This window comes from Thunnus thynnus, chromosome 13 (genome assembly GCF_963924715.1).
Source record: "Thunnus thynnus chromosome 13, fThuThy2.1, whole genome shotgun sequence".
Lineage (NCBI taxonomy): Eukaryota > Metazoa > Chordata > Actinopteri > Scombriformes > Scombridae > Thunnus > Thunnus thynnus.
The window spans coordinates 9,290,773-9,316,723 of record NC_089529.1 but is presented as its reverse complement, the minus strand read 5'-3'; the positions used below and the strand labels follow the sequence as shown (position 1 = coordinate 9,316,723).

Below are 25,951 nucleotides of genomic sequence, written 5' to 3'. Positions count from 1 at the left end.
GATGAAGAATGAGAAGAGCATGGATATCACAGGATGGTACCCTAGGTGATGGATTTCTATAGGAATTATAAACTGACTGACTAATTAATGTACAGTTTTTGTGTGCTGATCATATCCAGACCTGGGCCAGATTTGCCTGGCTTGGTGGTAAAGTTGAATTCTTAACCCATTTTGTGAGGCCATACTTGGCTTGTTATTTTTGCCTGTGAATGTGATATAATAGGTGCACTGTGCAAGGCTGGTGTTTAGAAACTTGGGTCATTACAGCACTGGTGTCATTTTGTGAAGCTCACTTGTTTTGAGAAATATGTGCATCTTAGTGGGCTACCTTAGTTATCAGAAAATTAACATCTGATTTTAATGACAGGTGTCGTCCCTTTTGATTAGTGATCAAAAGATTAGGTTAAAGGCCCTGTTCACAGCCGCCATTAGAATGTGTCTTGGGTGATCTGATCATAAGTCTACAGCTTTAAGTACAGGTGTGAATGAGCCCAAGATGCATTAAGGATGCAATGAGATCCGATTGCTCAGACCACATTTGGAGGTGGCCACATTGTTTTAGCAGCGTGTACACAATGTGTCATGGGCCACATTGAAGGATTGCCTACTCAACTGTGTAGTAGTCGTAGTGTAGTTGTCGCTGTCTGTCTCTCCTTTGCTCTGCTCCGTGTGTGTGGCTCCAGAGGGGCTGATCCCCGCCCTTGGTGGAACACAGAGAGCAGAGGAGAGGAGAGAAACCTAGTGCAAGCATAATTCAATTCAATTCAATTTTATTTATATAGCACCAAATCAAAACAAAAGTTATCTCAAGGCACTTTTCACATAAAGCAGGTCTAGACCGTACTCTTTAATTTACAGATACCCGACAATTCCCCCATGAGCAAGCACTTGGCGACAGCAGCAAGAAAAAACTCCCCTTTAACGGGAAGAAACCTCAAGCAGAACAGGGCAAACTCGACTTATTGTTGTTATAAACCATAAATGACAGCAAAATGCAGTAGAGACTATGTTTATTTATGTTATTTACCTAATTTATGTGCACTCATTTCATTTCAGCTCAGTGTGAGAGTGTCTAATGCATTGCAAACAGAAATGATGTACGTGTTTATTTGCATATAGAGTGAAGAAGTGAGATCCGATCACAAGTGGTCACTCGAGACGCATGTGGAGATGCATTCTAATGCCTGGTGTGAGCTGACGTACTTAGAGCTGTCCACTTGTGATTGAGTCACCCAAGACGCATGTTAATGCCAGGTGTGAACAGGGCCAAAGAAACTGAAATAGTGTGATGTCCTACATTCAACTTAGCGTGATGATCGTCATTAGACAGGCCATTTCAAAAAGCAAAAGCATTGTGCATGTGAGGCTGACCTAGAACCAACAGCACTATTAATAGGTGGTTATAATAAGATCTGGATTCTAGATCTAGAGCTCTGCAACACAGTTAGATACCATATGTGATGCCTTAGCATCACATATGGTATCAAGTTGGTAGCAAGTTAGATGAGAAGATCAATACCACCATCCTATCTATCTGTTAAGTATGACGCTACAGCCAGGAGACGGTTAGCTTAGCTTAGCAAGTGTGGAAGCAGAGGGAAACAGCTAGCTTGGCTCTTTCCAAAGGTAAAAAAATCCACCTACCAGCACCTCTAAAGCTCTATAGCTTTATGTAACTGAAGTGTAAAAACAAGAAGTCATGGTTTAACAGGGGTTTGCGTGCCTGACTATTTTTTGGCTTGGCACAGTGACTTCCTGGAGTTTTGTCATCACCATGAGGTTGCCAGGCGACCAGCAGTAATCTGCCTAACTGCAGGACTGCAATGAGAATACAATAATAAGGAGCCATTTGTTGAACAAAAAGTAACTGTTCAGGTTTGGTATCAGTTGAACACCTGCTCTCCCTCTGACTGCTGTCTCTTTCACTTTCTGTTTTATTATTACATGGTTTCTGATTACAGTACCGTCAGATGGTTTGCTTTAGGCTGCATAATACACCCCTCATCTTTACACATGAGTCTGTCTGCCTGTCAGAACAAAAGAAATCTCCCCACAATCGTAACTGCCTCTGGCACTAAATGAATATGATCCCAAACATTTGCTTGTTTGCTATTTAAAGTGTCAGTAGTAGTAGATCTCCTCTTATGAAAGAAATAACTATTAGATGTAGCCTTACATTTATTCTGGTTCAAAATGTAATTATTTCGTGGCTAGGCCAGATATGCACAGCTGAGCACATGAACCTTTTGTCCATTGGGTGGCAGCCACTGTCCACACTACACCAGGCCAGAACAACTATTCTTCTGTTTTGTCCCTTCTGTTCCATTTCCAAAGCTTTAAGCGTCATCTCTGATTCACTGCAAGCTCTTTAACGTAGGTTTTAGATCATGACTGGTGTTGTGAGTGAGTCTCAGAACAGTTGACATGTCATGATGACACCACTGGATAAAGATCATAAGGATCATAAGTTCATACAACAGAAACTAAGATTTAAAATGTTTTGAATACATTTGAACAATGTTATATTTTTATTTTTTTGCCATGATTTCAGTGTCTGTTCAAAAAAAAAGACTCAAAACAACCAAAACCAGATTGGTTGAAAACTAGAGGAGGATCAATAAATCCTGTGTGTTAAGTCCACTCTAAACAAGGTGCAAAATGAGGGCTCATACTATAAACTTTTACAGTTTATAAGGGAATCCTACTGTACTGTGTATGAGCAGGTGTGCAGTGTGTAAGTGGGGCTTTGGTCCTCTGTGTCTGCTTATTGTTGTCTCACAGACACTCTGAAGGGAGGGGCACTGCTAGACATACTATTTTCCAGCTGGTTGAGGTAAATCAATTAGTCAGAGGCATTATGAAACCAAGCTGAGATGCTATTTTGCGGGGCACTCTCAACAAGTCAGTGGTGCCAAATTTGGTACTGTTGTCCCTCAAACTGGATAGTTTCATTATGAACATCACACATTGTTGTAACCCAAGCTGGCAGTACCACTTTTCATTTTGAAAACATTGTTTAAATACTGTAAGGAAGCACATCAACAAACAAAAAAGCAGATCCTGTTAGTATCTCAATAATATCCCAGATCATACCCTTCAGGAGCTAATTTTACCTTTTTACATTTAATAACAGCATGATGTTGGCAAATATTTCATCTAATATCCCTGCATTGCTTATCTCGCATCCCATACATTTCCTGTCTTTCTGCAGACCAGACACAGTTTTATCATTAGGAAATTAGCAAATGGTGTAATCTCCTCCCCAAGCTGCCCATTTGAATTACATCATCCCCGTTTCCAGTGGGGGGATGTCAGTAGAGAGTAACATGGGCGTGGATTAGAAAGAGGGGGGCTTCCAAGGATAAAGCTGTTTGGTTCATGATAGAGGCTTCAGATGTTATTTTTCCTCCCCTCTATTCTTAAAATATATTTAATATTTAATACTAAATAAGTTTCCCCTCGCACATGGAGTGACACCAGTTTCAAACTGTGACCTCTTATGTAGGCTTTTAAGGACCAGTGTGTAAGATTTAGGGGGATCTATTGGAACAAATAGAATATAATATTTATATGTTTTAATTAGTGTATAATCACCTAACAATAAGAATTGTTGTGTTTTTGTTACCTTAGAATGAGACTTTACATCCACATAGGGAGCAGGTCCTCTTCCACGGAGCCTGCCATGTTGCTCCACCATGTGTCTACAGTAGACCAGAAAGGACAAACTAAACACCGGCTCTAGAGTGGGCCTTTGCGTTTTTCAAGAGTTTTGCAGATATCACACATTCTCCTACATGCTTGGAAGGGGAGGGGAGGTGGAGGGGTATTGAGTTTGTTGCAATCTGCAACCTCACCACTAGATACCACTAAATCCTACACACTGGTCCTTTAAGTTTGTCAGCTGAAGTGACTAATTTGACTGTGGGTTGTCATAATAAGGCAGACATGCTCAACATTCTTGGGTTTTGTGACTAATTGCATGTCTGCCAGTTAACATAGACATAGACACTTGTCAGCCATAAGCATACGCTAGAGCATCATTGTTTGTTTTATGATACTTTTAGTAGAGTCACTACTAACAGATACACTGCATTGCTGTTTTATTGAGACAATGAATGTGTGCCTTATCAGTGTTTGGTGTTAGTACTTTTAAATCTCATGGGATCACACCTGTTTAAATTTGATGCTTCTAAATGATGTCTATGTGGCCCACTTTCAGTCAGAAGTTCTGATTTTCAGGCCTATTTATTATTACTGAGTAAAATCTGGGTCACATCCTGAAGTTTTATAAGGCTGGACTGCAGAGTCTGATGTGCCATGATTCATTTCTGCTCTTAGTTCACAAAGCACGGACACTGGTCAAATGTCTCATGTGATTTCTGACTTATATTCTTGGAATGCAGAGTATGGAGATTTTAATCATTCCCTCAATAAATATAATACTTTTATTTCAAGATTAATGTAGGATTTTTCAGTTGTATCTTCACCTTGTTCTTTTGGTTCTCCCCTTATAAATGGGAACTACAACTCAGATAAAAAAAAAAAGCTTAGATAAATGAGAAATGGCAGATATCGTGGACAAACCAAGAATAATATATGCTGTATTTGTATACATCATGCATGTCATATTCATGTACTTATATTATTTTAAATATATTTTATTACAACATATTTATAAGAATGTGTGAAACTCCAGTTGACACTACACGAGAGTTTACACAAGAGTTGAACAGACTTTATTGTATGGGAAGATTCAGTCTCGGAACTATTGGCTATCATCTGAGTAGATATCTCCATTCATATGCAGAGATTAGGGAAGAATTAACTGGGTCAGAATCAGCAGTGTTTATGGTGTATAGAGTTCTTAATCTTTGGTCTGCTCTAACCATGTGTAGACAAACAGCCGACACGATGCTGTGTCCCAGTAACTGACTCTGGGGATTAGCAAACTGTACTAGATAGACCAGCTAGGCTGTTGGTTTTGCTGGGTCCTGCTGAGAGCTATTATGTGAACTTCTAAGCTTACCGTGTGGAAGAAATGCCTTATAGCAGATTATAGATTTTTGCAAGAAGGCTCTATTTTAGCACATTCGATTGCAATTAAAATAGAAAAAAACCTAACAAAAAATGTTGGAAGTTGGTTGGACTTTGCTTCTGATGATTCTGAAAGAGGTAGTTCATCCAATTACCATCCAACAGCCAATTACTATCACTTTGTACTTTGTTCATAGGAACTCCTTATTTGATAAATGAAACTGTTAATGAGTTTGAAGGGGAAGAGAATGTGCCAAGATTGGATTAGCTCATGCCCAGCCAAGCCTGTTGCTGCATTTCCGTGTTTTCCCTGTGTAGCTACATTCATCGTCACCAATGAACTGAATGCTTACCTCCCAATAACATAAAAAACTCAACTGGTTTTACAGCAATGCAGTTTTGACAGATCTTTCACTTTAAGCCATCTCTTGAAGCATTTTGTTTTGATTGGGCAAGCAGTATAATTTGCAAAATCCTATCTGACTGGTCTGTGACTCATTTTAAAATGCTTAAAATCTTGATTTACACTTTAGTACAGATAAACATGAAATTAGTTGGATTTGTGGTATATCTCGGCTTAGGTCCTGCAACCACTGCTTTGAGCTACATTCTGCATTGTGCAACATCTTAAATTTAGGTCAGTCGTGTGCCTAAGCAAAACCTTCTGTGAAACAGAGAAACCAATACATTGGTTCATAGCTCCCTCTTGTGGTTTAAAAGGCATACTGATGAACATGACTAATCCCTCTGTAGCTGCTGAGGAGCCAATTCGGGCATGAAATGTTCTTTTTCTAAGTGTAATAAAGAAAAATAAATTAAATGGAGCTTTGACTGCAGAGAATGGCTTCACAGGCTGACCTTACACTGTGCAAATAATAATGTGTCATCCTCACATTGAAACAAATTACTTAACTTGGCGTCTTGGAGGGCAATGGAAGATTAAATAAGCTTTCATTCCATTTTATGTCTGTGTGGAGTAGGCAATCCTTGCACTTACTACTGAGCCATATACCTTTTTTTATCACCAGACAATCTCTTAATTGCATTATTGTAGTTGTGTTTACCTCAGGGGTATATAAAAGTTTGTATAGCACCTGATGCGGTATACTCCCTCCGTGATTCCGTCAACAGGAGAAGAGAGTGGCAGGGAAAAGTGGCAGTGGTAATCGGTGTGGTTTTGCAACTTCTATTTATAACCCTCCTGTATTTCAGCAGCTGTCCCTCTTCTATCTCCCTGCTCAGCTCCTCTCACATTACCCCCCTCCTCTGCCCACACCACATCTTTACTGTGCTGACTGTGACCCCGCCCTCGAGGCTGCCCTCCCACTCACACTGGACTAGTGAGTGTGTGCTCTTTGCGGACCCAGGTCTTAACCCCCCTTGGCCCTGACTGCACTGCTCCAGTGACGGAGTGAAGATTGGAAGGTTAACCAGGCCTAGAGAGAAGGTAATGGGCTCAGGCCTCTGGTGGACTGTGTGTGTGGTGAGCAGTGTGATCTGCTCAGGGTGTACATGCTCTGCTTAGCAGTTCCATTTGGGCTCTGATGGCGTCTCAGAATGGCCTCCTTTGCAGCTGAAACTATTTATAGGAGTAGACTGATGAAAGCTGGGCAAGGGATGGTGAAACATTTCTCTGCGCAACTCATTTTGTTTTGACTCTTCAATGAGTAAAAGGCCAGTTTCTAGATTAAACTGTTTACGAAAAGTTGTGATAGGCATTTTATAAATGTGAGGAAGTTGCATGTTGCTTGGAAAGTAAGTGTAGTGATGTGTCCCAAGAATCCCAAGTATGCTTGTTGTTTCCTTTGTCAACTAACCAATTATATTGCTGTGTTTAATGTTGGCAACACTTACTTCAGTTGTGTACATAGTTACATAATAATGATTGATTTTGTGTCATCACTACAAATGAAAAAATGACCAGCATTGTATGTAACCATTTTAGTGTGTTGACTGAGGTAAAGGAGAACCATTAGCTAATCTTCAAAGAGTCCATGTTAAAAACATTTAAGCATACAATAATTCATAAATGATTTAACACATAATTGTTGACCACACCTATCATAGAAATACATGCATAAATACACACATATAATCTATATCCATTGGCACATATAGTGTATGTACCTACATATACACATATTCATCTACATATGTTCACATATAATACCAATAGACTTCAAACCCACTGGAGATACAATACAATAGTGTGATGATAACTACATTTAAATCTTAAAATCAACAATCCAACTGTTGTACTGTTCTTGAGTGAGTTATTGTAATGAATTCCATAATTTAATGGTTCAGAAAATGAAAGTCTGTCTTCCCATTTCAGTTTTTATTTTTGGTAATTGGTGATTTTTATCTCTTATTCTTATGTTAACTTGATCATGTTCTAACAACAGTTTGTCCTTAATACTAACTGGCATTTTAAACCTTTGAAATTTTGAAATTAGTGCAATAGAATGTCTCACATGCTCTACTACTGCAGACCATCCCACTATAATATGTAGTTCACTCACACCCTTTTCAAACCCACACATTAAGACTATTCTTGCTGTCTTGTTTAGTGTGATCCTGTAGTCTCCTCATATCTCTCGAGCTGCACTGCCCCACAGAGCACAGCAATAATTGATGTGACTATAGATTAGACTATGAAATATTACCTGAAGAATGTCTTTAGAGAAAAACTTTGCAATTTGTCCAACCATTCCTGCCATTTTCATCACTCTTTTAGAAAGATCTGTAATATGAGCCGTCCATGAGAAATTGTTTTGTATTATACTCCCAATAATTTGTCTTGTGTAATCTCTTTAATTTGAACACTGCCATACATTAAGTACTATGGCTTCAATTTCTTCCTCTTTCTTGTAGTACATTTAATCATATTTTTTGTTTTATTTAATACCAATTTATTATTTTCCACCCATTTGATGACACATTTAAAATCATTTGATAAATATTCATGCAACTGAGTTTGTGATTCTGCTACTGCAGTGATGGTGGTATCATCTGCAAACATGTGTGCATGTGAGTTGGTGAACACTAAGGGAAGATCATTTGTGTATATAATAAACAACAATGGTCCGAGGCAACTCCCTTGTGGGATGACACAGGTAATCATACGTGCAGAAGAAAAGGAGCCATTAACATACTGTTTAAATAGGATTTCATCCAGTTGATAGCATTCTTACTGAAGCCATAATGAATTCATTTTTTAAGTAGAATTGTATGATCTATCAAATTGAATGCTGCAGTGAAGTCAAGAAGAAGTAGGGACACAAGTTTATCTTGATCAAGGGCCTTTAGCCATGAGGGGTGTATATATTGTATCGTTCACGATAATGTAGGTATATTTTTTAATATGATAAAAAAATCATATAATGACAATGGCAATATTCCAACTTGTTGATCTGATGACATCATACCATTACACACAGCAACAACAAGCATGGCTGAAAGTAAAATTAACATTGCTTCCGGCTCCTCAGTGGAGGAATTAGTTCCAAAAAGGGGAGCACTTTCAGTAATGTGGGAGTGGTTTGGTTACAAAAGATCAGATGTACAACAAACCAAGGTAATATGTAAGAAGTACAAGAAGACTATAACAACAAAAGGAGGCAATGCAACAAAGTTATTTCACCACTGGTTCAGTATGAGGAGAGCCAAATATCCCGCAAGGAGTATTTTGTCATATCGTCAAGAATATCATTATCGCAGAAATACCCTGAAATATTGTGATATTATTTTAGGGTCATATCGTCCACCCCCTATTAGCCACTCATCCGTCATATGTATCAGTGCATGTTGAGCATGGGTTAGAAGGTTACTAGTTTCCATATATTTCTGAATGTACTTCTCTCTCCAAAAGTAAGCTAATTGGGTGAGTGTTGGGTGCAGTAAAAGCTATTCTAGCATCTTTAGATGTGGGGCAAATTTCTGCATGTGTTCATTCTGTGGGAAACTTTCCATGTTGAAAAGATCCAATATATACTTTACAGGTCTTGTGAGTGTGTTTTCATGGCTCTTGTATGAAGAAAGCAAGCTGTCTGTTTCATCATGTTGTTCATGTCTTCTGTCCTCAGTGCTGCATGGTCCCACTGCCCTGTTGGTGTATGGGCTGTTGTGTGCAGAAAGCCAGTTCGCAGTACCCCTGCGCTCACCCCTAAATTCCTATTCTTCATCACTCCGCACAGTACATCCTCCTCCTCCCGGCTGTCTCTTTTTCTGTTTCTCATCATTCCATACATTTATTCTCCACATCGCCGAGCTTGTTCCATGACTTCTGGCCTGTTACCATGGCGTACAAATCACGCTTTTCATTCTGGGAGCAAAAGGGAAGTCTTGCTTTTCTGTGTTTTTTGCCTTTTAGTTCATATCTGCATGTTGTTTCTTGCTGAATTTGTGAAATGTTCCTTTATGTTGATAGAGAAAAGCTTTGGTCCCAATCTGTGGTTTGATCTTTTTTTGTGTTGCTTCTCTTTGTGTAGGTTAAAGTTGAAAACAAGCCAGATGTAAGTGTTTTTTCACCCTGCATGCTTTTGGATAGTAGTTCACATGATGCAAACTGTTTTTTGCACGGAAACAAATTAGGCTACTAATCATTATCACAACCTACTGCAAGCTAAAGCCAATTTACCTTACCGTGGTCTTAGGAAGGTAGATAGCAATGTGGTGAATTTGGGAGTAGGTGATTACAAATACAGTTCTTAAAGATTAATTAACCGTTTGCTGATAGGGCTTGATGTTCTTTATTCTCAGGGCAACTACTGTTCAGAGAATATATATACTTGTCACTTTTACAATATAGATTCTTTATTTTCTATTGTCATTTCTGAATTAAACAAAGCTAACAGTTTGCCCATAAACTCCAAAGTTAGAATTGAATGAGAATGCTTAATTAAATGGCCTGATTGCATATTCCAGCATGAGTGAGGTTTTTAATATAGACAAATGGAAATACACTCGCTGATATAATATATCAGAATAATCCTCCATACTGAGATTCTGAGCACAGAACCTCCTGTTGAAATCTTTGACAGTTTATCTGCGTCAGCCATGGAAATAATCTACACTATTGTCATCTGCCTTGCTCTGTTTGTATCCAGTCTGATGTAGATAGTATTCAGCCTCAGGCAGTCACTAAACCTGAGCTAGACACAGGAAGTGGTCCAAAGTCAACTGTATCATCAGCTGAAGAGTCCAATAGTCACATTGCCATGGGTGGTCCAGAAGAGGACAAAAGCTCTAGTGGTAAAAAGGTGGTGAGGGTTGTGAGGAGAGTTGTCAGACGTGTGGTTCCTGCTGGGACGGAAGAGCAGAACCAGCCGGCTGTTTCTGAGGCTGCCAAGGCTACCGCTGCAGCAGAACCTGTGCTCAAAACGACTAAGGCTGCTAGTATGGAGAAGGATGATATCTCCATGGGCCTGACCAGCCTAATGGGCAGAAGTAGAACCAAGGAGCACCGGCCTCGCACCCGCACCCAGGACCGCAAAGAGGACATGAAAGAAGAGGTGAAGCAGGAGGAAGAGAAAGGAGAAGTAGAGAAAGAGGAGGAGAAACCTACTGTGGAAAAAACAGAGGATACCATACCCACATCTGTGCCCACTGCTACACAACCAAGCCCTGCACCACCAAAGTCCAACCCCCTCACCCCACCAGCTGGATTCATCCCTGCTCCCAAACCTGACCCTTTTGCCCCGCCTGCTGGTTTCATCCCTGCCCCCAAACAAAATCTGTTGACTCCTCCACCTGGCTTCATCCCTACCAGAAAATCCAGTCCGGTTCCCCCAAAACAGAATCCCCTGGCAAGACCACCAGGTTTCATCCCTGTTCCAAAAACAGACCCTCTGGCTCCTCCTGCAGGGTTCATCCCAAAGCCTCGCACATTTGCTGTAAAGAAACCAGAGGTACAGAGTGAAAGAAGTGCATGTTTGCTACTTAACCACTGGGTGGAGCATGCTGTGTGATAATAACAGACATTACAGCCCATATACATGCTCATATTGTTAAGCCTGAAAGACATCTTCAACTTTAGCAGACTTGTTTTTGGTTATGGATCATTGTGACTTTTTCTTACAGCTAGTATTATAATTAGACTCCATCTCATCTTTATCATTAACAACTGAATGTGACACCTTTTACTTTTTCTCCAAAGCACAAGTTGCTCTTTCTTTCTGACAAAAAATGAGCCTTGATATAATGAAGTCACCCTGGATAAGTGAAGGGAAGCAGGGTGCATGAACCAGCTCATGATCAGACTTCATCAGTGGGTATAAGGGTGTGCTCATGGCCTACACTCTGTCTGGTCAGTTGGAGTTGTCTATGAGCACTGAGCTGTGACTCATTACTGTCACTTTCTGCAAGCAGAGCATTGAAGTTGTGCTCTGACTGCTAGTAGACCACTGAGGCTTTAACAGTCTTTTAGGATGCTGTTTAAAGAAACAGGAATAACAATAAGAATTCAAATGATATTTGTATTGACAAATTTGTAGTTCATATCAATTAAACAACTGACAAGAGAACCAGGATCCCAGTAAATCATGTATCACCATGTTCAGCTTTTAGCTGGTACTTGAATAATTCAATTCAGCTTCAGCTAAATTTTTAATATTTATATTTTGACTTATGATAAGAATAGGAATTATAGTTCTCCTTTCAGTTTCAAAGTTGTACATGCTTCCATAGTCCCAGTTTCAATTTGTACCCCAGACAAGGTTATGTTTTTGTTGTGTTATTTAGTTTTTTGGCTTTTTGTCTATCAGCAGGCCATATGAACATTTTATCAACAGATGTCCATGAAATGTGGTGAACAGCTGGGCATTTGGCCATGGAGCCAGGGATTTGATTTTGGACATATGCATCCGATATTCTCACAGAGGGATATTTTGTTTTTCACTGTTTTAGGGAGAGATTTAGGTTTTGGACCGTAAGGGATTAAGTCTAGTGCATTTACTTTTCTGCTCTCAATGTAACTACACACAATCACATATCATGACTGTGCATCAAAATAACTAATTTCTGTTGTTGACAATTGCAGTCATCAGTCATTACTATAGTTACATAGTACTATCACTAATAGTTAAATAGTAACATTACTAATTACAGCTACAATTCCTGGAAAAATATCAGTGTGACATGTAGAGTAATTAATTTTCATCTTAGGCAGTGTATGGAGGTTTGTGGAATTCTAACTTGTAGTATATTAGGATACGGAAAAAAAGTGAAACAAAAAACTAGCATTGTAATGGCCTTCCTTAGCCTTAGTTTCACCTAACTATAAAATGAATCAATAATCATTTAATCTTGATTAAAAGAGTTTTTAGCAGCACAACCCCAACTTTATATATAATGCAAACAGTAGTTATGGGACATAACTAAAATTATTGATCCAGACACCACAGCTGAATAAAATTACAGAGCATAAATGTCACAGAACTTTTGATTTATTATTTTTAAGGTGCTACTCTCAGATTCCTTGGATGCTGGTGCAGTTGTATGAGAATCAGATGAGACAGCCCAAATTTCTTATTTGAACCATTACTCTTTTGCTACAGCACTTAATGATCCAATTTTCTTTAATAGTCATTTTCTCTTACTCATTTCCTGATTGAATTAACTGGAAAATTAGTAGGACCAAACATCCCTTTAAGTTGGTTGTAGTTTTGGGTGTGTTAAATTAAATCCAAAGTCAAAAAGAAAATACACCAAGCTAAAACATAACTTTCATCCTCATTGTCATCTTCCCATAATTCCTTCCATGTGTGCACATCTTTGTTTGTCAAAATGTGTGTTTGTGAATATGTGGATACATTGTGTAAAGGTAATGGAGACACCTTGTCCCCCCGTGGCCCCCAATGGTAAGCCGTCCCCCGTTGCACTGCTCCAGGCTCATTCTACATCGAATGAAAAGGTGTGTGTTCGTCCTGCTGCAAAGGTACACAGTGTGTGTTTCTCACATTCAAAACTATTAGATTTTTTTCATGGAATGCTTGTATGTGCTCATTCAGATTTCATTATCAATTATCTCTGGATCATTGGTTTTACTTTCTGGCTACATATTTGCAATTGCTGGTCCTGCTTTGCAACTGTAGGCCCCAGAGCTGATTCCCACTGAGGAAGATCATAAGCGTGTGAAGAGGATCTTCACCATAAATTGCGGAAATGTAACTTCTCTCTCCCCTTCAATTTGTTTGGTTTGCATCTGCCATGCTGTACCAAGACTTACCATGTGACTAGCCTGAGTCAACTGCTTGCTTCCCCAGCTAGAGGGAAATGTGTCCCAGAATTACCCAGGTCCACACCGGGTTGTCCTAATAGGGGTACAATTACAGGGTTCCCCTGGGTTGTTGGCCACATGGTGTGAAATCTGAAACTTTGAGACCAAAGAGATATTTCTATAGCTCATAGATTATGGAGATTTCATCAGAGTTAGTTCGGGAGAAAATAAAAGCTTTCTTGGACTCGTGTAAGCATATCTTGTGTTGCCTGAATGTTCATGTTTATGATATAATCTGATATCTTGAATTGTATGCTATGTGATTGATTGGTAAGAGGCTTTTGTTTCAGAAAAGACAACAGCATGAAACCTTTTACTTTTGCAGCTGACTTGTACACCTCTGATAACCTCTGAACAGCTTTAGCTCAGTGTCTGTCCTGCTTATTACCCTCCTCTTATTCATTCTGTAGTATTAATAGTTTTGTTATCAGGTGCAGAGGAGCACCTACTGTACTTTGCCCATTGGCATTATGTGCAATTATTGTGGCAGTGCTTGAGTATATGTGTCTGGTAATTTGTTCTCTCAAAGTCTGCAGCACTGAAAAGCACTTTTTCTTATTCCCTCTTGCTCTGATCTCCTATTGTCTCAAATCGTGTCTTATGTCTCTGCTCTTTGCTTCTCTGTGGATCATTGGATCTTGACTTGCTGCTGTACTCTTTGCTGTTTGCATGGCCAGCGTGCCCGAGGCCACAAATCCTCTCAGGTACAGCCTGCCCGACCGTAGGCTCGCCGCACTCACTCAGCTGTAGAGTACTGGAGTCTAAGCTTGTTCTCCTCTACTGACCCCTCTCTGTCCTACTTTGCCTGCCTGCTGTCTTTGTCCCCACATGGCTGTCTGAGGTTCATTCTGGGTTCATGCTGGGGTCTGGAATGTAGTAATTTGACATAAACCAGCACCAGATTTGGGTCAGGGGTTCTGGAACAGGTTTTAGAGGTCTCAAGAAGATAAATAATAGCTTAACTTTAACAATGCTGCATTCAGGTTGTAGTGTGCAGCTATGTAATAATGACTATTTTAAATAATACTGCATGTTTCAGTTTTGTTGCTTTTGCTCTTCCCTCTCACATATATATATGTTATATGTAGTCATATGCAACAGTAAACAGTTTCTCAAATATGTTATTTAAGATATCTTTCAGATAGGGTTCCACATGTGTTTCTGTGAATTGAAAAACTGCAGGAATCCCTGACTTCCCATGCAGAGATACATATATTACATTATATCTTGGTGTTATTATAGTACCGTCTATATATCTCAGTTCATTAGCATCGACTACATTACATTTTACAACTGGCTGCATGGTGCCCTGCATTTATCCCTTACAGTGTACAACTGATCATGTAAATTGTGACAATAAAATGGCAGTATATGAATTCTGTCCCTCTAGATCTACACACTACTTCAATGCACCTTATAATCCCTGCTCATTAACGCAGTAATACTGTAATTTTTTATGGCAAATTACTCGAATTATTTTACTAGCATTGCTTGACTTACTGTTGCATCGTTGGATTGCTGCAGGTCTTGTGCGGTGTTTGTATTATATTTTTTACTCTGAATTGTTTGTGACCAACCGTTATGTTTTTGCACTATGCCTATTTTTGCGTTCTGTTGTGCACTCTGAAATGACAAATGAATGTTATGTGTGACTGTTGAATCAAATCATTAAAAGTACTGACTTCTCAGTTGATTTCTGCTCCTTCCCTTCTCCAGTCCAAAGTTGTGGACCCTGTGGCCATCCTTCAGGCATCACACTCTGCAGCTAAGGTTTGACTATGGCTACGTCTGACTGTAGTTCTGGGTGCATCCCTCTGTGTTTCAGAATGATGTGTGTTTTGTGGTTTTTGTGTGTGATGAACTAGTAAAGTGGTGTGGGAGGATGGCCTTGTAGTTATTGAGGCAATCCCAGGTTTCATCTTCCCTGTGGCCCTGCCTGTACCCTTAACTGTTCCCACTTCTTAACCAGTGGGAGAAAAGACAAAAATATGCTGTCTCGGTACAGCTATCCAATCTTTATTTTGATAGCTTGATTGCATGTCTCAGTACTGTGTACCCAAAGTGTTTCTATGCATGACTCACTCCAAACACTTGACTTTAGTTGTTGGTTGTTTTCTGTTTTTAAAATTATTTAGGTGTATCCCTGTGCAATCCCTCTAAACCCATGTATTTCTCTCAATGTGATGTACTTGCTTGCAATGTGTCATCTGTGACATCTTTTTAGTGAACACATCAAATGGACTCTCAATGAGTTCAATGCACACTTTGTGAGCTCTGGAAGGGGCTTTAAAAGGGAAGCCATGGGAACTCTAGTTCATCTGTGGAGGGCTGGTGTGTAATGGATGTAAATGTTGGGGGTGAAATATGAAAAGAAACCAACTCACACAAATTCATACAGGTTTTTACTCTGAAAGAAGCCCTCCACCCAATGAATTCAGTTCTTTTATATGAATGTGTGCTGCATGCAAATCAATCCATTATGCAATTATCTAATTTAATAATTTATTATTCAACAGTTGTCATTGCTAATGTACTTCTTCAATTCGTAATGTTCCGTAGTTCTTTAAATAAGAAAATCTTTTCCTCATCCTGATTGTTAACCTGTTCCAACAGGGGAAGACTGAAGAGCAGATAGCAGCAGAGAAAGCCTGGTACAACACTGAAAAAGTATGGCTGGTTCACAAGGATGGATTTTCATTGGGTTAGTAAAAACTTCTGCATTTACGTATCTGTATGTATATTTTGTATCTTCTGTACATTAGTATTTTAAAGAAAATTGTCATGACATTGTGACATTTTACTGTAGTACCATAGAGGTGGATTGTTGAGGCATAGAACATGCTTATGGAATTTTCATGTTAAAAGAGGGCAACTGACTAGACTACTCCGTTTTACCTCAGGCTGTATAAAATTAAACTATTCCACTACCACTACCACATTTTCAACATTGAATGCATGTTTAGTTTTAATGAAGCTTAGACGTTATTAAAAGAGATACGACTGCCACACATCAGACATGTAAGATAGGATGAAGCTTTTGCACCCAAGTCGAGATCATATGTCATGATAAATTAACTCCACATTTTGTGCAGCAACTCTCCTGAAGACAGAGGCAGGCAGTCTGCCAGAGGGGAAGGTGAAAATCCGTCTGGAGAGTGATGGATCTTTATTGGATGTGGATGAAGATGATGTAGAGAAGGTATTTAATCATCAAATCAACTCTGAACCTCATCAATTACGGATGACACTGTGTGACTGCCTCTGACTTTGAACTCTAGGCAAACCCTCCGATGTTTGAGCGAGTGGAGGACCTGGCCTCTCTTCAGTATTTGAATGAGTCGAGCGTGATGCACTCCCTGCGGCAGCGGTACGGTGGTAACCTGGTGCACACCCACGCTGGGCCCAGCATGGTGGTCATTAACCCCATTAGCGCCCCCTCCATGTACTCTGAGAAGGTAGGCTGCAGTCTGTGCATATAATGATATCTCTTATGGAATAGTAGAGTACAAGGGTGCAATCAGAATGAAATTAACATAAAGAGATATTATCTGATATATATAACCACCTCTCTTTGATTTTGTCCTCCTCTTTCTACCTCTACTTTTTGTCTTTGCCAGGTGATGCAAATGTTTAAGGGCTGCAGAAGGGAGGACACTGCCCCTCACATTTACAGCATGGCCCAGTCTGCTTATAGGAACCTCCTGACCACTCGTCAGGATCAGTCCGTTGTCTTGCTGGGAAAGAGTGGTAGCGGCAAGACTACAAACTGTCAACACATCATCCAATACCTGATCAGCATTGCTGGGAGCACCAACAAAACATTTTCTGGTAAGTTGGAAAGGATCCAATCTCCAAACTAAAAACAAAAAGTAAATAGATTGTTGTGTTATTTAGTTCCCCAAAATGACTGTATGGATTTCTCTTTGTTTTCTGTAGCAGAGAAATGGCAGGCAGTCTACACAGTTTTGGAGGCATTTGGGAATGCATCTACCTGCATGAATGGCAATGCTAGTCGCTTCTCCCATATTGTTTCCTTGGATTTTGACCAGGCGGGCCTGGTGACCTCAGCCTCTATCCAGGTACAAATAAACACATTTATGTATTTATTTATTTATTCATTTAAGTCGCTGATGCTCAACTGCTGAATCTATCACTCCATTCATGCACATCTGCTCTGATCTCAGACAACATATCATAAAATAGTATAGAAATTCAACAAACTTCAGCAGCCTTTGTTATTATGCGTACTTGCACTGCCTATAATAAATGTTATTTTATGTCTTGCTAATATCCTGTTCTGGTGCGGCCTTGCAGACCATGCTTATGGAAAAGATGAGAGTGACAAGAAGACCAGAAGGAGAGTCCGCTTTTAATGTCTTTTACTACCTAATGGCTGGAGTAGATACGTCTCTTAGGTAAAGATTAGTACTATAATGCCAATTACACACACAATACTGAATTTATTATATTGATATATTGCAATGATATATTACTGCTTTTGGAGAATGCTGCCAATTTTTCCCAAAGTCTTACTGATGTAATGTTAGTGGACATGAGAGATGAAGACATCTTCTGTGTTCTCACTGAGACTTTCTTCATCAGAACTGAGCTGCACCTCAACCACTTTGCTGAAAACAATGCTTTTGGAATCATGCCTCATAATAAGGTAAATTATTATTTTTACCAGTTATAAAGCTGAATGTTTAATGTTACTTTTATATGAATGCAGATTGTCTGGTTGTCATGTAGCAGACTTAAATAGCTAAAAAAATCTTTGTGCAACTGATATGCACCAGCTCACCAATGCTTAAACTCAGATTATTGATATTACATTTATTATCTTTTCAAATTCATCAGCCATGTAATAAACCTACTAACAATTTATAACTAAGTTGTTGGTCTTCTATCTGTGCATAATGCTAGAAACCAACTGTCACACAGCAGAGTGTCATGAATGAACAAACTACTAAGACAGGTTGTTGATTTTTAATCTCTGTTGTAATTACTTAAAGGAGCATTAGGTGACTTTTGCATTTTTCTTGAATATACTGCATGTGCTGCCAGGCGGAGGATAAGCAGCGGGCCTGCCAGCAGTTTTCCAAGCTGCAAGCAGCCATGAAGGTTCTGGGGATCAGTGCTGATGAGCAGAGGGCCTTCTGGCTTGTCCTTGGGGCCATCTACCATCTTGGCGCTGCAGGAGCTACTAAGGGTAAGATTGCTGAACTAACCAAATGATTTACCATTCTATAGCTGCATCACTTATTTGTGAGGATAATGTCATTTATAAAATACCACATACCAGTAACAAAGAGGCTAAGGGCTATTATTGCACACTACAGTACATTATTAAAAAGCTAGAATTTGTTAGCCACAAATCCTGAGCCTGCATTATCTCACTGTAGGTAATATCTTCTGCATGATGCAAGACAGCTGTAATCCAGATAACTGAATTATGCATTTGCACTTTAAGAGGTGTGCACAGGTTGTTAGACTGCTCTACTGCACTGATCTATTGTTAAAAATCAACATTTAAGGAAGGAACAGTTTGAGTTACTATAGCAGCAGTCATTACAGTACCATTGTGGTTTCAGAACTGACAGCATTTCCATATGAGAACTCTGAAAACGGTAAAATTCATATAGACATATCATTAAAGTTCATTTGCCTGCAGGCTTTGGTCTAGTAGTTTGGACAGCAGTTAATGATCATATACAGCAGATGATGTGTATGATCATTCATTAGATCTGTGCTTGTGTCAGATTCCCTTTATTAAACCTTATTGAATCACCATATTAAATAAACAAAAGCAGTGTTTGTGCTACAGCCACAGCATCTGAAATCTCTGGCAAACTACCTCTCTTCAATTAGGAAACTGTTGCAGTTCTAGGGCAGAAAAAAACCACTCATCTAATTTTGGCCTTAAGTCTTGACAACATCTTATCTAGGACTAAAAGGAACGGCAGTTCTCTTAAACACAAGGATTTGTTTCTGTCTTTGAAGCTATTTGTGTGATGAAACCTAACATGAGAGAATTTGATTGTTTTTTTGCTCTGAAGTAATAGAACTGCCTCTCTCTGTATTTGACTTTCATTTTAAAATTAGATATCTGTCATTTGAAAAGGCTGAATGTGTCAAAAAGATTTTTATTATTGTTGAGGTGAGTATTAGTCATACTTTTGAAAGGCCCTTGCTTAAAAATAGTTGGGCTTTTTCAAGAATGGAATTATCTACATTTTTTCAGTTAAAGGTTTTAAAAGGTATTCACCATATCTACATCTAATGTTGACTTCTCACAAGTCCTAAGCTTTGAATTCTCTGTATATATAGTATATTTTAACTTGGCTCTCTTTGGTGCACATCTGATGTGCACATTTAGCAAAGTCACTTGAAGGATACTGTACTATCTTACAACAAATGTTTTTGTCTGAGTAGCATTGAACTGCAAATCAATTAATATGATGTCTGACTTTCTCTGTTTTATAACCTGTTAATAAATACAGAATATCTATAGAATAATAGAATATACAAATGACAAGGAACATATATTAGCAGTGACAGTAGCTCTGTATTTTGTTCATTCTTCACTTTCTGTCCACACTGTCACTGCCAGTCACTTATGCAGAATTGCTTGCCAAATTATTTTCAGTGATCTTCTCCAGCTGGCTGCTAATCTCTTTGATGGCAATATAACACCATCCAGGAACAGTTTTAAAATTTTCAGCAACGAATATTGTCCCGCTTAGCATCTGCTTTTGGGAATACAGACCCTAAACAACTTTGTTCTGATCTGCAAATTACTGTGTGACTTATGTCTTGTGCTGATAGGACTGCTGTCCTCTTCTTTAACACACAGTGGTTTTCATGAGGAAACTACGCATGACAGGGTAAAAGTAATGACCAAGAGTTGACACATTGGTGGCAATTAGATTCTGTTTCCACGTCTGAGGGAATATTGAATTTATTCATGAAAATACTCTGTGCCATTAAAAAATGTCTTTGCTGCAAGGACTTAGTTTATGTTTTCACTATCTCATACAAATCTATATTAAAAAATATATTATAGAAAATATGTTGATTTTTCAGCTTCATAGTGTAACACAAGAGGGCAGCAATGATCTCTAATCCACTAAAACTAATTAAAGGGACCACTACCTGAGATGAACTTGCTTTGTATACTGTACTGACAACACTAATGTCTAGTAAGTGTAGATAGAAAAAAAGCTGACTACACAGTTAATCTGGATGCTTTTTAAGTGCAGATATTGTATATATGTAGTTTTTTTTATTTATCTTTAAGAGTCACACACTCATTAATGTTTGATTCAGTAACATTGGCTAACCCCATTTCCTCTTTTTGATGTTTAACTGGGATTTAAATGACTGTGGTGGGAAATATCTATCAAAGCAAATATTTGAATGTCTTTGCTTGTCTTTACAACCATGCTGCTTATCATCATGAATAGTACACAGGGCTTCTGCAGGGCTGATGGAACAGATAGAGCCCACTACTCTCTGTGTGAATCCTCCAGTTCATTTTTTAAGTCTTAGAAGATACCACTTCATGGTGGATTAAAACTGAAGTTTTCACTCATATCTGCATGTTTCTATCACTCAGCCACTAGATTAAAGAGAAACTTGTATTTTCCAACAGAGAGTCTTCGTATAAATAAATGAATTGTGTTCCTTAATGATAAGTTTTTGCTCTTGTTCTCAAGATGATAAAAAGGGCATTTATAACTTAACTTAACTTCATACACATTATTTAAATGTAAAACAATTGAGGCTTTTAGCTGTAGACGCTAGTGGATAAGTCTTTTTTCCTTAACTATAATTAAATGTATTCAAGCCACCAACATTTTGAGCATGCTTTTAGTGCATGGTCTCACCAGCTGTGTCAGTGTCAGCTTGACCAGAGTCATAATCATACCCTGTCATAGACAGGATTGTCAAAAAGCTACCAGGCTAGCCCTGTGCCTGGGGTAGTTGGCAGAAGGGCTAATGGAGGTTTTCATGCACGTGTCTCAGCTGGCAGGAAACAATTTGCACGTCATGAGTGGGCCCAGAAGGCAGCCTACCTGCTGGGCTGCACCCTGGAGGAGCTCTCCTCCTCCATCTTCAAGCACCAGGCCAAGGGCACCCTGCCCAGAGCCAGCACCATCCGCCAGGCTTCTGACGAAAATGGCACAGCAGACGCAGGTACTCTACAGACCACATTTACCAACAGTCTCTGTCTCTCCCCTGCCCCCCATTCCTCTTTGTCACTCTCTCACTATTTCCACACACACGTGCACATACATGCCTCTGCTCATCACCTGAGGGAAATTGCATGCTCTGGAGAAAGTAAAGCTTATCTTAGTAATGAATACCACAGCTTTACAATGGCTATTGACAGATAAGTACACACACTATGTCAGGACAAGCAATTTGGGATCCACTCTTCATTCATTGCCCTTGAAATCATAATTGCCTCACATTGATTTTTCACATGTGCAGGTCCTCTCACTTCCATCAAGACCACAACGCACTTTGAAGGACATGAGGATACAGTTAAAAGTCTATCACAGTAGGGATGGATAGGATTGACCTCTGTTTCATCTTTCACTCCCCTCAAATATGAATGCACGGTCACAGATGTGTGCACACTTGAAAATATCCCCCAGGTGTCATGAACTCACTATTTTGTGAGATAGTGGAATGAATTAGGAGAGCTTAACAGGTGGCCATTGCCGCGAGGCACAGACATGAGTATGTGTTGTTTGATCTGACCAATTCAGAAACACCTGAGTCCTCAATAACACTGCTTTACAGAGACAATTTCAGACCCAATTTGAATACTTAATGCCTTTGGGCGTAATATGCTCAAATATGCACATCCTTTAGAAGAAAATTTAGTGAGCTTAGTTTTAGTCTAGCATCTACAGCTTACAAAGTGTTTTTTCATGTAATTCAACTGGTTGCCGTGTTGATGGAGATATTGTTGTTAACTGGCTGTTTCTGATTCCGTCTGTGTCTGTGGTTGCTTTTCATACCAGGATCCAAGGCTACAGCTATGGAGTGTTTAGAGGCCATGGCATCTGGGCTTTACTCTGAACTCTTCACTTCCCTCATTTCTTTAATAAACCGGTTAGTATTTCTGCTCCAGTACCTTACTGAAGCTGTATCATACTCAAATTGAAGATGTCATGTTTTTGGCTTATGCATTATTTTATACACATTCCTTTTAATTTAGCTTGACACGGTGGATATCTTTCTAAATCTTGGCACCTTGAAAAAAAATACATTTCTGCAATTTCTTTGGCTTTTACCAGTGGGCTTAGGTTTTAGGATAGAATGAGGATTCAGTTTAGTGAGGGTTAAAGTTGGGATGTATTGGAGAGACTAAGGTTAAGGCTAGGGGTGATGCAGTGAATGTAATCAATAAAATATTGTCCAACGTACTGCAATGCTAATGTTTGTGAACATGTGTGTGTGTGTGTGTGTGTGATTTTGCCCTGTATGCTTCAGGGCCTTGAAATCCAGCCAGCACTCCTTGTGCTCTCTGCTCATTGTGGACACTCCAGGCTTTCAAAACCCAAGGCTGGCTAAGCGTGAGTGCGGCGCAACTTTTGAGGACCTATGCCACAACTATACTCAAGAACGTCTGCAGACCCTCTTCTACCAGCGTACTTTCGTTCAGGAGCTGGAGAGATACAAGGAAGTAAGGGCATTTGAAGTATTTGTACTGTGCACATAGCCTCATTCTCATTTTCTCTTTCTTCCTCCTACTTCTCCTTCTGTCTCCCTTTGTCTGCTGCTTTCTCTCAGATATATCAACTCCAATTGTGTATGTGTTCACACATCAGATACACTATCCCTCCCACCTGTCACAAGCTGTGACAAGCCAAAGTAGTTCATGTGTTAGACCTTCTCATTAGCGATGCCAGTCTTCACCTCTTCTGCCAAGATCAAAGTAAAGTCACTCACAACTGCCTGGGAGACACGCCCAGCTGCACAGCAGTGGTGTTGCTCCCTGATGAAGGAACCTGTCTGGCAGTGCTGGACCACAACAAATGTGCACAATCATCCCTGAGAATTGAAGATATTTAATGATAAAATACCAGCCATTACAAACATAAATATATTCATCCATTACTGCTGTTCCAACTCTAATCTCAAAAATATCCTAATTCAAAACTCAGTTGATAGTACACTAAAGTTAACCAGAAGTCTTAATCATGTTACTTTTAATACTGTGAACATGGATCCTGGGATTTCCCACCCACATTACCACCCACATTCACTGCCTGGGAGAAAGAGAATTTGAGCAAAGTATCGCATACATCTGTGTAGTGTAATTCTTTCTTGTCTGTATATTTCAAAATATAGCTGTGAAATTGTCATTGAAAAGTGGGTCAAACTCATTTAAAACAGCACTCAGTATCAACAATGGGAGTGACAGGCAGGTTAAACTGTGCCTTATGTTTTTGAATTAAATGCTGTCGAGTGCTGCAACCGTGTGGATAGTTTTTGTATGTCCTCTGCATATTGACTCCCCACAGCAGAGAACTGAAAATCATTTAGGCTACTTCAAATACACAGTCAATTCCAACACTGGCATCCGTCACAGCCACACTATTAGCACTGCCATCATTTCACCACATTTCTAGTGCAGCCTGCACTTTGTCACTGTGAGCTGCTACATTCCTGTTTTGGTCTGGTGAAAGTAATTTAGTATATTTCATTCCACTTTATCCCAGGAGTGTTATCGTCTGCCACAGTAATGAAATCTTTTCCATTTTCCATTTACCTATTAGAAAAATAGTATTGGTAAATGCCAAATGTTCTTGTTATTCTAATAGATTTGTTGTGACTTTTAGTTTCCTTCCATATAATATGCCATTGTTTTTTCAGTTCAATATCCATAAACATCTTTTAATGGATATTACGCCAGACGGTGACAACCCCCAGTGCCCTTCATATCTGAAAAGGGCACTCTGACTTTCCTCCACAGGGAAGACTCACAAATTCCAGACCCTGCTCCAGAATTATCACGGCTCCCTGCACCCTCACTAGCTGCATGGATACTTAGATTTTTAATTACTGATGACTGGCACCAGTGTGCATAGTTAGCAGGACCAGTGCGAGACTCTTCTGTTTCGTCTGGAGAACTTGTGATGGACACCCAAATTGTGATGTTGACATTTACTTAAAAAGTGCCACCCACAATTCAGGTTGGGAGCCGGGGTCATATGTATGTGGTCTCCAAGGGCTCATGGCAGCATTGGGGAACTACAGCCAAAATAAGAACTAGGTTCCTGTGGTCAAAATGTGGTTCCATAGGTCCATAGTCCTGGAAAAGCTCCTGTGTTTGAATAGGGTCAGTAGACTCTTCAGTCAGAGATACCCTCACATCCAACCTCACATTGAGTATAGTTTCATTCCTTGTCATCTACATTACCATTTGGTGAATATCAGGTTCCTCTTGATTAAACATAAATTTAATATATGGTCACTGCAAAGTATCACAAGGATACAAGGATACAAGGACATTTATTGTCATCTCACCACAGTTACATTTGTACTTTTCAATTCAAATACTACATATAACATGAAATTCCCAGGGCTTTGGTGATTAGTGAGTGTAAATGCAAGAGAGACATTTAAACTTTAGAATAAATTAAAATTAAGGTTTAAAAAATATAAGTCAAATAAAATAAATAAAAACTAAGGAATATAAAGAATATAGCGTGCAAGGCTGAGATAGTACAGGCAGTTGAAACTAAAGCAGTGTTCATGGACATGGCTAATAGAATATACAGAGCTCAGTAGTGCAAGAGGATCAGATGATCCAGTCATTGTAAATTGACCATACTTTGTTAAGGTAGTTCATTTGGATTTTGTGTGCATGTGTGTAAAATATAACAAGGGGCTCCAAGCTGCCTAGCATGCTGTAATCTATATATGCTGTATATTTTATTGTATTGCAAGTGCACTGAAGGACTTTTAAAATGTGATTCAAGAAAAAAAATCTGGACCATTTATTTTTTCAGTTTCTTTTAGTTTCACTCTCACACAACAACAGTTTTTACATTTTGTGGAGGAAATTGTGTTTCTTTTTTTTATTTAGCATCATCATAAGTCATTACAGAGTCTGTCAATCTGCCTATCTGTCTTCCTCCAGGAGAACATAGAGCTTGTTTTAGATGACACAGAGCCCAGCACATCTCTGTCTGTAGCAGTGGTAGACCAAGCCTCAAGCCAAGCACTGGTAAGTTCAGTGTTGACTGTATGTGTCTGTTGTCTTCACTTTTGTGTTAATATTATACTGGATTTCCCACTTGCAAAGTCACTTATTTTTGTTGATATTTTAATGCATAAATCTGGTATTGGTATAATATTTTTCCTCTGATTGCCTCTCAGAACACCGAGGGGACTTGCGTGCCTTTCATGATCTATTTTCACATGGTGATCTCCTGACACCGTTATTAAATTCAGTAATGAATATCATCATCTTTAAGCTTCAGAAGTTTTCTTTATATGAGTTTTCAAATATTGAAAAGTGTTGTTTGGCAGAGACTTGAAAGAGAGGGTAGGAGGAGGAAAAGAAAGGTTAGGGAATTGACTAGAAGAAAGAAAATCAATGTCTGACCTTTGCAGCCT

At 39.2% G+C, this 25,951-nt stretch overlaps 1 protein-coding gene across 4 annotated transcripts in view; it reads left to right on the top strand.

The window, feature by feature from the left end:
* The window catches only part of myo18aa (myosin XVIIIAa), a 66,056-nt gene that overhangs the window by 5,264 nt on the left and 34,841 nt on the right, over nt 1-25,951 (top strand). Inside the window, exons 1-18 of one of the 4 annotated variants that reach the window (XM_067607659.1) lie at nt 6,367-6,481; nt 9,525-9,548; nt 10,143-10,943; nt 12,857-12,970; nt 13,128-13,199; nt 15,029-15,082; nt 15,926-16,013; nt 16,405-16,511; nt 16,591-16,767; nt 16,930-17,140; nt 17,249-17,391; nt 17,627-17,727; nt 17,915-17,978; nt 18,377-18,521; nt 21,338-21,508; nt 22,345-22,435; nt 22,817-23,009; nt 25,473-25,559. In XM_067607659.1, the coding sequence (XP_067463760.1) occupies nt 10,254-10,943; nt 12,857-12,970; nt 13,128-13,199; nt 15,029-15,082; nt 15,926-16,013; nt 16,405-16,511; nt 16,591-16,767; nt 16,930-17,140; nt 17,249-17,391; nt 17,627-17,727; nt 17,915-17,978; nt 18,377-18,521; nt 21,338-21,508; nt 22,345-22,435; nt 22,817-23,009; nt 25,473-25,559 (2,508 nt within the window). In that variant the 5' untranslated portion in view covers nt 6,367-6,481; nt 9,525-9,548; nt 10,143-10,253. Of the gene's footprint in view, nt 1-6,366; nt 6,482-9,123; nt 9,373-9,524; nt 9,549-10,142; nt 10,944-12,856; nt 12,971-13,127; nt 13,200-15,028; nt 15,083-15,925; nt 16,014-16,404; nt 16,512-16,590; nt 16,768-16,929; nt 17,141-17,248; nt 17,392-17,626; nt 17,728-17,914; nt 17,979-18,376; nt 18,522-21,337; nt 21,509-22,344; nt 22,436-22,816; nt 23,010-25,472; nt 25,560-25,951 lie in introns of those variants that run through there. The other 3 variants (XM_067607657.1, XM_067607656.1, XM_067607658.1) reach the window with 3 other exon arrangements.